Source organism: Meleagris gallopavo, chromosome 13, assembly GCF_000146605.3.
Source record: "Meleagris gallopavo isolate NT-WF06-2002-E0010 breed Aviagen turkey brand Nicholas breeding stock chromosome 13, Turkey_5.1, whole genome shotgun sequence".
NCBI classification, from domain to species: domain Eukaryota; kingdom Metazoa; phylum Chordata; class Aves; order Galliformes; family Phasianidae; genus Meleagris; species Meleagris gallopavo.
In genome coordinates, this window is record NC_015023.2 from 7,639,074 (window position 1) to 7,651,358 (window position 12,285).

Consider the following 12,285-nt stretch of genomic DNA (forward strand, 5'->3'; position numbering starts at 1 on the left):
CAATGAACTATTTTAGAAACAATCAGTTTTCTTGACATTCTTTATACGAGGTGTTAGTAAGCAAACGCCCAGCCTCCTAACAGCATTCTTCTCAGTGCTTGTGGAGTTCAGCAGGGCCACTTCAAGGGCCCTTGTAGCAGAAGAGTAGAGAACTGAACTGTCATACTTTCCATGCAATAATTTGCATGAAGAATGAAAGCCGTGTTTCACAGCAAGTTCAGAAGAGGTTTTGTTTGTTTGCAGTCCGTTCTGTAAAATCAACATATGTGTATGGATGGTTTCCATTGATCTGCTGTGGCAATAAGATATGACACTCGGGCTTAATGTTTCTTGAACCTTAAGATGGAGTTTGTTGAGTTCCTAGAATCAAAGGAAACAAGTAGTGTCTGCTTTGCCTCTGCTTTGATTGACATTGCAGATGCTGCATGAAAGGCCACAACTATTTTTGTAAAAAAAAAACAACACACTGGTGTTGACAAAGGAAGCTGGAAAGTTCCTATTCCTTTGTGGTTACAGAACTGAGTGCTCTGAGATATTTAGATGCTAAAAGTTCATGCCAAACCTTGCTCGTGGCTATGGCTAACTCATTTGTAAAGCATCACAAAGCAAGCATGAAACAAAAAGAGAGCTGAACTAGGTGCTGCACCTCAGTCTTGCTCTGACCCAGGGAAATACAGGAGGTGGTGGTGGGACCGCACAGGGCTGTACCTGGCCAGACACAACTGCCAGATCTGACCCTTTAATTTGAATGCCTGCTGTCAAGTGGAGGGATGCTCTGTCATGTTTATGAGGGGTCTGGGCAAGTGATCCGTCGGAAACTAAAGGAGAAAAGCATTGATTGTAACAAGAGTCATTTTGCAGAAAACATCTTTCCCAAATTATTTTACTAAAATAGACAAGAACCCCTTGTTCTATTTAGAATGATTTATAACTGTTCCCCACTGATCACAAAGCGTTTCTAAATTAAAAGCCATTAATTATAGCCTTATATAGATACAAAGATATGCAAGAAGTGCTTTGTAATTCCAGCTCTGCACTTCAGGTGAGAGCTTTTTAAATTACTTGGACCATTGGAGCCACCTGCTTGACTAAACGCTGAGGGCCCTGTGTTTCTGTACTCATCAGTGCATTGCAGTGTTAACATTGTTACTGATTTTTCTCATTTCTCCAGGGCAAATACTAATTAATGGATACAATTCACAGCTGATTAGCTGTAGTTTCTTCAGTAATTACATTCGCAGACTAACTGTTCAGAAGAGGATTTCTAACCCAGTTCTTATTTCACTCTAAGCTTAATTTGTTTTTTGAATTGTTTAGGTCCTTAAGATAATAACCATTTTATTTTCTTTTGTTGTTATAGGTACCATTAGATAATAAGGAATGTTAATCTTAGAAATACTCACTGATAATTGTTGTGTGCCTTAAATGGATTTCTAATTCAGAGAGAAAAAAATAAATTTCAGTGTTTTTTTTTAATCCATATTAACAAAAGCTTAAATGTGTCAGGTTCTGACATCAGTGCCTGAGCCATGTATCACAGAGTCCTAAATATTGCATCCTTATAAGGGCCACAGGGCCACGCAGCGGCAACTTCTAGCTTTGACAGTCCTCATTATATCATTTACTGTCTCAGTCTTAATAAAATGGATGCATTATTTTTATAAATAATGCTTGGCATTCCAACCGGCAGTAGCTGTGATGTGAGGAATGCATGTTGGTCAAAATAATGTAGAGTTGTATTACTCAAGATAAAATTCAGCTGCATTCTCATTTGAGGCTCTGGAGGCCCTAGGACTCTAAGCTAATGGAAATAGGATTGGGTTTGTTCCCATTTATTTATCCAGTGTTGCAGTTATATAAGTCTTATATAAGTTTTATCTGTGCATTTAGGTACAGTTTGAAAAACTGATATGTATATTATTGTTGTTATTATTATTATTATTTTGCTGTCAAAACAACAGTTCTATTGGGACCATTTGAGGTTTTTTTTTTCATGCAAAACCTTCTTAGTTTGTCTCTAACTGACATGAAAAAAACCTACCTATCTTGTAGATCCTGGTGTTGAGCTGTAGTATTATGTCTTGGTGCCCCATATCCATGCATGCATCTTTCTGTGCCAAAACAGTAACTTGAATGTACAATTTAATTTCATGTTATTTTTTAAATTCCCTCCCCAGTGACATCTGAGATTTAAAAGTGGATAACATTGTTTGAGTTCCTGTGTAGCTAAGGAAAGCAGAGTTTAAATAGCTGTGAAGCAGCTTACATAATGTGTAAACATTTCTGTTTCTTAATGTGATACAAGTTGAAAGAGTCAGCACTTTAAGTAATATGAAGTAAGGAATATCTTATATCTCAATCTGTTTTGTTGACCAGAACTCAATAGTTTCACCAGGTCCATTAGGCTCCAGTTCTTTGTCTCCATCTCCCTTTTTCTGAGCACCTTTTTCATCCTCTGCATTTATAGTTTCCTCATTTTTTTTCTTTTTCTTGTTTTTTTGTTCATTTGACTTTTGGTTTTATCCTGAGAAATGAATTTGGATTTTCATGGGAGAGAAACACGCTTGGAAGAGTTGCTCTGTGGTCCCCCTCTGTTCCTGAATGCTGCAGGAGCTGCAGGGAGTCAGAGCTGGAAGGATTTCCCCACTAACAAGTGCAGTAGTGAATTGAGCTGGAGTAAAGTTGTTACCTTTCAGGACAGGTTCTTCTGCTGTGGGGTCACAATGTGGCTTGCTACTTGGAAGGAAAAACAATCTCTGCAGGTTAATGGCTACCCTCTGTCATGCACCTGAAGAGCTTGTGCTGGTGGCTAGAATAGATTGTTGTTGTTTGGTTTTGGCTGGGGAAAGATGTGATTTTTGCTTTGTTTTGTTTTCTCTGGTAAGGTCTGGCAAGATAAAACAAAAGCCTGGTGGAAAGAGTTGCTTTGCAGAAGTCACAAACATGAGAATAAGCAGGTGCTGTGCGCTGACCCAGGGGCTGGGCATCGTGGTGGTGATGCTTTGCTTTCACTGGGACCTCTGCAATGTGTGCTGTGCCCAAGACTAGAAACTTGAAGATGTGAAAGCTTATGATTTAGTGTTTTGCATGGTAGCTGTGTGGCATGCATACTGTATATTCTTCAAAACAAATACCTGCCTGCCTTTTGGAAATGCCTTTTATGAGAATAAGGCATGCTCAGTGCCTATTAACCAAATGCTGGGAGTCTCCTCCTTTCTGTGCTCAGTCTATAGAAGAACAAGTACTTACGTTTACCCACAAATGTTCATACTTCAACATTGGGTTGAAATGGCTTGATGGCATCTGTTGAGTCCTTCCTGCTCACCCCCATGGGAGCTGCGCTGCATGAGTGAGGCACTCAGTACCTCTGCCTTGGGCACATCTCGGGGTATCAGCACAAAGCAGTTCCTCTGATGGGTGAAGTCTCCTGGCCTTCAAGGTTCTTTGAGAGTGGGAGCTCAACTGGAATGAGTGATGGACAAAGGAGGATTGTTTGGCTTTTTAGTTTTGTAGATAGAATGGTATTTTAAAAGCAACATTACAGATGCTCTTTCTTCCCTTTCTTACCTTCATCTCTTTTAATACAGCAGTTACTTCTAGCTACAGCTGTCTGCAAGATCAGGATCATCTGCAAAGTACAATTATGTTCACCAGGAGAAGCGTAGCAGTTTATTTATTTATTTATTTATTTATTTATTTATTATGGGGGATAGTCCATTAGTAATGAGCTCTTGATTTCTAAAGGCATCTGTAGGTCTTTGGGGTGGCCTTGGTACACAGGAAGTCAAAGAAATGCGCTTGGAGATCTTTCGTGTACCGGTCTGGGGATGCAGAGAATGTAATAATCACAACACTGTCACATGGAATCTGATTCTGACTTCAGAGGACATCTGCAAAATTACATCTTATCTGTTTGTCTTTTGTTTTTGTATTTAAAACTTTTTTCATGCTGGAAAATGAAAATGGTGGCATGCATTAAAATCCAAATATTTATTTTTCTTTCAGTTTGGAAACAATAACAACTACATGAATATGGCAGAGGCAAATAATGCATTTCTTGCTGCAAATGAGGTAGATGTTTTCTTTTCTTTGTTTTATCTATGCTTACATTCTACTGTGCTTAGATAATTTAACAGACTGTGAATGGGTGAAGAGTGAAGGGCTGAATTTCAGTGTGTTTTATGGAGCACAAAATAAAGACTTTAATGAGAAAGAAAATAACCTGACAGCTCTCCATTACTAGTCAATTTAGCTGTCCATAAGGCTGTTACTTACATAGCATGTCAATAGAAACAAATCTGCTTTATAAATCATAAACAGAAGGAAACAAATAAACAAGCTTAGGAACAGGCAATCCTAGCTAATGCGTAATTTCTGCTATAGATACAAATGTTTTAATTTGGGTTCTTAATAGTCAGCTAAGTTAGAAGAACAAACATAACTTTGTTCCTGAAGGTTGCATGCTGCATGAGGGAACAGGGCTGGGAACAAACCTGGGCTGGGTGGGGGGGCTGCCTGGGCTGGGAGCTGAGAGGTGTGCTCAGTGGTTTTGGGTGGGAGATGGGAGGAAGGCATGGCAGCTATGGCCTCGTGCATTTGTTGTTACCGGGGGCCCCTTCAAGTCAGCTGATAGTCCATCAACATGCTAATATTGACCCCAGCTCCATACAGAAACACCTTTTGCTCATTGCTAAAAATCAACATCTTTTATTCCAAAGAGCGAAAGGATGGAAAGTGCAGGCGGCATTGCCTCGTAGTCTGTGTCACAATGTAAAGAACTCTGTTTTTATATAGCGTGTACTCCATAAATGATCTTCCAGACATAAGAAGAGGTTAAAACCTGGGCAGCAATGACTTCACAAGTTGTAAGTGGTAATTCAGTTGCAGGTATTCTCAGAATATTAAAAAAAATAAAGTGATCTCGGAGAAAATAAGTAGAAGAGTGTAACAATAAATACGAAGGTTGGAATTAAGAGTCTTATTTTATGAATCACTTATACAATGGTCACCATCTCTTTTTACCCAGCAAGACTGCTTAGATAAGGGAATATTGTTTGGCACTAGCTCCAGTGTTATTTGTGATAATGAACACAAACCCCATCTGTAATGACAACATGATGTTTCTTTCTGTAGAATTTCTTTCCTACATTTGAATCAAACATTGATGAAAGCTCTGCTGCCAGCAGCTGTTCAGAGACAATTTAATTCCAGCTGTGATAATTCACCGTGTCAGACATTGGCTGTTATATGTTGATACAACAGTTCTCCAGATTTGCATTTTTATCAAAAGGAACAAATGTTTTGAACATTTCAGTACAGATGGCATTTAAGCATGCACACAGTTTTTGTGTCTGTGTGTTTTTATAAATATTTGAAAAGTTAATAACTTAAAAAAGAAAAAAAAAATGATTGGTAAGATGAATCTCACAAATGTTAGATTTTTTGGGCATAACAGCACCTTTCTGAAATCCTGGATTGCATGCTATGCAGAGCCCTTCTGCGGTCTGCATGGCCGATTGATTTGAATTTAAGACTTCTTCACTAAGGGGCTTTCTTTCTTCTTAGAATACATCTATTTCATCTTCATTCTTAGGTCCTTGATATGTTTTTTAGAAGGGTACACATGCACTTGGAAAAGTTACACTGTGAGAATTAAATTTACAATTAAAAAATTGTTATGGCATTCATCAATTCACTTTCCCATTTATACTAAGCTGTGACTATTAAGATCAGTGTTGTTTCTCTAAGTAAAATAGAGTATTATTGTCTGGCTGTGTTACATATTTACACAGATGTCCTAGATTTATTCTACTAGATGAGGAAAGAAGAGCCAATTCTTATAATTATTACTATCTCATAAATACAACGGGTAAAAGGAGGTTCAAATGCACTATGATACTGATTTCACCAAACCCTTTTGCTTGAACAAGGAATGAAAATATCATTAAGTGTTAACACTTGCATTAAAGCACAAGCCTAAATTTGCAATTACTGTATTACAATGGGTTTAATTATAGTGTTTTTACATTAGCACGACTGTAGATTTCTCGCTAGCATTTTGGGCATGAGCACTGCAAAGCTAGAAGCCCATTTTATTCCTGTAAATAATGCCTTAAGAGTGTAATCCTAGAGCACATTCAGGCTAAGAAGCTTCACATTTGCTTTATGTTTTCTGTCTCTATGTCATGATTACCACGACCCATTTTAAAGCACCTTAAATATTTATTGAAATAATATTTCAAGTGTTAATTACAGTGGTAATGAAAACAGCCAAATGCCACATATCAAGAATGAGTGTTTATCCGTATTGTTAATGTGATATGTTAGATTTCATTAAGCAGTAATGGGGTAGCAAATGAGTCACAAATTACAGTTGCATCTGTTACTAGACCACATTAGTGCCAAAATAACTGCAAATGCAGCCATAGGGTTATGTTCATTAGCCAACCACTTCTCGTGGCCAATCCATCCTTTGTGTTTGTGGACTAAGGGATCTACAGGGAGAAAAAATCACACCTTTTGTGATACAGCGGAGTCAAACATCCAGGCCCAGCCTTCACGTCCAGAATTAAGTTACAGCCTTGCGCTCGCATCTCAGCAGGCTGACGGTACTGCAGACCGCAGCAGTCTGGGACCTCATCATTTCTGGTGCGAGACCAATAATGACAGCTGACAGGTTCTATATGCAAGCAAAGGTTTTTCTTGTGTTTCGGTTTCCATCTTCTCTCAAGCGGTTATTAATTTATATCATCATTAACAGTTTGAAGGCTGACAATTTGCGGCAGTTAATGAGATCTTTCACTGAACATATCATTTTTAAATTAACTGGCATTAAGTCACTCTTTCAAACAATGTAAATAATACATAAAACAATTTCCCCCCCTCTCATCTAGAATCCTGAACTAATACAAACAAACAAGTCCCAGAGCAGCGTTGCATGTCCAGAACAAGACAGAGTGCCTATTTTAGGATTGCCAACTGCCCAGTTTGATCAAGACGGTCCTGATTTGGGTCCATTTAAAATGGCCTAATTTCAAGCACTGGATTTCTATTATTAAGTAGCAGTGGACCTGAAATAATATATGAAAGTTCATTTAACTCACAAGAAATTTGAATAAGCATAGCTCATTTGTTTGCCAAATAAATGTCAGCAATGTTGAAGCCAGATAGGGGCTCTGCTTGAATAAAGATCGTCTACAACGTACACATGCACATGTACGAACATGCACAGACACTGTAGATAACTGGCAGTAAATGTTTTGCTAAAGGCATCTTAACAGGTGTTTGGTTTGCAACAAACCTACTGTTTAAACAAAGCTGGCTGCCTTTACAAAGCTGCGGTATTCACCCGCGCTGTTTTGTACATTGCTCTCTTCAAAATTACAAAACTGGTGTGTGGAAGGATGCATTGCACTTATGGGATGGAGAAGAAATAAGGACCAGAATTGTTATATTTCATGTTTATGAAGAAGGTAAAAAGGAGACAAAAGATGTGGCATGGTCGGTTCTGAATTAATGTTGTGTGTGTGCTACAAAATTGTTGATATTTTATGAAGCATGAGAGCAATATAAGCTGTTTGTGCTATTTCTCTAACATATCAATAAAGTGGCAATTTGTTATACAGCCAAATCCAGTGTAGCTGATACTCAGACTAACAACAAAGACAGATGTTGCTAATTAAGCACGCATTAAAAAACTGTTAATACTGATACTCTATTAAAGCCATATGATAATTAGACTTAAATCCTTAATCAGAATGATCCACAAACCCCGTTAGTATATGAAACTTTTTTTTTTAATTATGTATAGAGTTTGCATTTGAGTACAAAACAAGACTTGAATGACTGGTCAAATGAGGCTGCTGAGAACAACGTGCTCTAATGTGGCTTGCCTTGTCCTGTCCTTTTTTAGCAGACTTTCCACACGCCGAGCCTGGGGGATGAGGAGTTTGAAATCCCACCTATCACACCCCCACCTGAGTCAGACCCTGCACTGGGGATGGCAGACATCCTGCTGCCCTTTCAGGGCCTTGGCGACCAGCTGACAGCGCAAGGAAATGAATTTACACCCCAGTTTCCCCCTCAGAGCTTGGATCTGCCCTCCATTACTATATCCCGAAATCTCATGGAGCAAGATGGCGTCATCCACAGCAATGGATTGCACATGGTAGGTTCAGTTCTGCATTTCAGTTGCAAAATCTTGTCTGTCAAAGCATAATAATATAGCTTTGTGTGTTGTGTATCAGTTTTAATTGACCTTTCTGAAGATATGTGTGATTTCTTGGTATTGTGGTTCAACCAAGCGTTTGCCGATGTTCTGCATTATGTGCAGCCGTATTCTGTATGAATGATGACACATGTTGTCAGTGTAGCACAGTGAACAATGATATGCTATTATTCAGTTCCCTGAGGCAGTTGGCAAATGTTTAAAGGTTTACTATTGGTGGATTCAGGAAGATAAACATGGTTGTTAATGTACAGCACAATGCTATACCATGTGTAAACAGATTTCTTATAAAAAAGCACTCAGGCTTTATAAACATAGAATTTTAATTTTGGGAACAGACTTGGAAGCATTGGATCCATTGGCATCATGTACCTCTCTGCTGTTACTTTTCAAGAATTTGTTATACAGTTGATAATTGGCATAATGTGTTGAAAGAGCATTGCTTTGGCCAGAAGGTACTACAGCATGAGTAGGAATTGCTTCTCTACATTTTGGGGTAGGACCCACACTTGACAGCCTGCAGGATATTCTAAAAGCACACTGTTGAGAGTAGCTTAGAAAGGGAGCCAGACACAGTATGCCACCAATAATATCTATGTATATTTCCCTATTTTCTATACTCCATGGGCTAAATAGTTATAAATGGAAATTTATTTTTTTACAACTTCTGTAGGGATGCATTGCCTGAATCACACTCAGAAATACAGAGCCATGAAAAGACTTTCTTCTGCCCAGTGCTCCTGTTGATCAAAAACTGTGGGCAGGCTGAGCTGATTTCTGTGTTCCTGGACTGTTCTGAAGCCCTCCAGAAAGGGGTGGAATGATCTTGCCAAGGGTAGGGCTGAGAGATGGGTCTGCTCGGCCAGTTCTGGTGTTCAGTTCTGGTCACTAGAAAATAAAAGTGAAGATGTATCAAGATTTCTCCAGAATCTATCCATACTCTAAAGCTGTGATCATGGAGGGAGGTTCCATTGGTACATTCCCCTTTTGGCTTTTGAGGGTCTCCCTGCCTGGGTTTCTTAAGCTTTGAGCAGTGACACTCTTACTCACTGGGATGAGACATAGCTGTGAGTCAGTTTATCATATTTAGCATTTTAAACTCAGTGGTTACAGTTAGAATGAGATTCTGTATTGGATATTAAAGCCAGGGTGAATGATTAGTTTGAACAGATATTTTACATCAACCATAGTTATTCAGATTAGCTGTTTCATAGACCTTTTCCTAAACCTGGTGAAGTGAAAATACAGATTTGCTGCTGGACTATAATAAGGGTCATTGTGTTGTCATGTTATAATTTCATGTAAATCTTTTTTTCTTTGTATTATTCTGATGAGTGACAATTAATTAGTTACAAATTCTCACAGCAAATTTATCTGGAATTCTTTAGGCTTCTAACTTCATTGCTAATTTTAATGTTTCCTTTGAGGTAATGAAGAGTAGCTAGCACTAATACAGAAAGGAGCTCAAGCTGCTCGCTATTTAGGAAATATAGAGTTGAGTCCAGTAAGTCTGCAGACATAAAGCAGGGACTGCCTGAAACAGGTCATGAAGGATATGGTGCACTTTTCAGATCTCTATGTGCATGGGATTTTGCATGCCCTGGACCTTCTGGGTGATTCGTTGAGTGCCAAAGACAGCAAAAAATAATAAAAGCTTAGAGTCAAGCATGTTACAACTGGAAACTGAAGCAATGGAGTGTATATAGACTGGATCCAAAGAAATTTGTTCAGGAATATGTAATAAATGTCGTAAGCTCCATCAGTCTTGTGTTACATGTCCCTTCAGTGTTATCAAGAGGTTTGCAACCTGACCTAGAGTGGTCTTTTTGTTTTGCATGCTTCCACTGAGTAAAGGTTTACATTGCCTCCAATGGTAAGGACTTGCTCCCACACTGGTCAAAGAGAAGACCTAGGGGAACTCCTGCCTTCATGTACCATAATCTGGTGATATTTTCTAGGGTGACTGCTATTTCAAATCTGTGTTCTGGGATCTGTGTGTAGTTTTGTCACAGAGAGCTGATGAAGAATTGTGGGATTTGATACAGAGGAGCAATGTGGGGAGGGTCGTGTGTCAGGCACTTCTTGACAACTGCTTGATTTGTGTGATACTGTGAGATGGAGCGACCCCCACCACCGCGTTGTAGTCAGTAATCTTTTTTCTCCGCTGCTCGTAAATGCTGGGTAACATCAGGAAATATAAAAACACTGACAGAGTCCTTGTGTAGTTTTCCTCTGAACTCACATAACGCTTCTCAGTACTCAGATTTTCCAGTCATTGATCTATATTTCAAAAATAGAAAATGAAAACTGTGCATCATATTAAATGTGAAAAATGTGCACTTTATTAAACTGGTAAATATTTATTAATAATATTAGAATTCATCTTTAAATTAGACATTTCATGAATTACCTTGCCTTGGAGCTATAAAAACTTTATTACAGCAATAAAAAAAAATGTAAAGGAGGCATTCTGACTATGAAATTTCATTTCATGGTCAATTGAATTTACTATATCTGAAAGAACTAAAGATGGGGTTGTAAAATAATTATGATGTTCGTATACACTTGCAGAACAATGTTCTTATCCAGCGATACTAGGATAGTCTTATTTAAAGGCTGTATTAATAATGTATTGCTAATCACTAAAGCTTCTTTAGCTGAATACAAATTTGAATTATTTTAATGCGAACTGCACCGAGTTTATTGGTTATCTTGTGAAGCATTAGAGAGCTTTACTGTAAGCAATATTTAATTTAGATAAATGTAGTCCTACTCTGTTGAGAAGTCCGGTAGAAGAATTTCACCTTCAAGAAATGTCATGAGATTTTAAATCACAAATGTTGAAAAAATAAAATGGGCTCGGACAGAATTATGATTAATACTGTGTGTCTTTGGCTTTTTGCTATGTACTACCTGACATGTTCACCTATAAACTTGAATGCAGAATCACCAGAGGCATGGTTAAAAATAGGTTATGTCAAGGTTTTCCTATGTCTCCCTTAGGGTATGGAGTTGGCTAGCTACTTCATAATACTTCTGCAAGTATCTCACATATTTCCCACAGGAAAGCAGACTAAAGGAAAAAAAACCATAAAGAAATAATTCTCTTTATCATATTCTTTGTGCACTATTATATTGAAAGATTCATTCACAGTGCAAGACAGATATTTGTTCACAGAAAAAATGTGGCTTAGCAATTATTAAAAGCTTGCATTGATGAGTTACCGATGGCTCATATTATTAAGAACAAGGAAGTTCTGATACACAGGAGCTGATTTATACTAAGGAAAGAGTGACATTTTGTCATAATGCTGATTAACTTTATTATTATTGGCAGCAAACACAACACATTTATCTTAGTGGCATTTTTCTACATTTAAAAACAGAAAAAAAACAACAAAAAAGGGAGGTAAAATGAAGGCACTGGGGATTAAGTTTTGCATTTTAAAAATATACAAATAAAATCCCTATACTCCAAAATAAATCACTGAAAAGTGCTGAAGTACATCTGACTCCAAAGAACACATGGATTTACGTGATGCAAATATTATCCCTATAAATACTTGAATAGAAAGTAGAAATCAAAAGCAATATCCTCATCAAAAATCAACCCCCGGTATTTTATATTAATGCTCTGTTTTCTCTTGAGCTGACCATGGGAAAAAAAAAACAACTTTAATCTGCAAACTGTGGCAATTCTATAAAACTACAACTTGTGCTCCTGAGGGTTCCTTTTTTTAACACCTCTCTATAATCTGCCCAGCCTGCTGAGTAGCATTGACATCAGTAGTACATCAATTTCAGAAAGTGGATTATTTTTACTAGACAGCTATTGTGACATATTGGGTCAGTCATAAATGAAAGATATTCATGCAAGCATGCAATACTTGTAATGAAGTCTCACTCTGACCTTCTGTATGATTGATTCTGTAATTTAGTTTTCTCAGGCAGTGCCTGAAATGAAATGAAATCATGTTGAACAAGTTTTGAATACCCACAGTGCACCAGGAGAAGAAAAATCTGCAGCCCCAGAGGCTTGAGAGAGAGCAGCTGAACGA

General features: G+C 37.9%; 1 protein-coding gene across 1 annotated transcript in view; it reads left to right on the forward strand.

Moving 5' to 3' along the window:
- The window catches only part of TOX3 (TOX high mobility group box family member 3), a 73,164-nt gene that overhangs the window by 44,970 nt on the left and 15,909 nt on the right, over positions 1–12,285 (forward strand). Inside the window, exons 2-3 of the mRNA XM_019619749.2 lie at positions 3,996–4,071; positions 7,913–8,167. Coding sequence (XP_019475294.2) covers positions 3,996–4,071; positions 7,913–8,167 — 331 coding nt within the window. The remainder of the gene's footprint in view (positions 1–3,995; positions 4,072–7,912; positions 8,168–12,285) is intronic.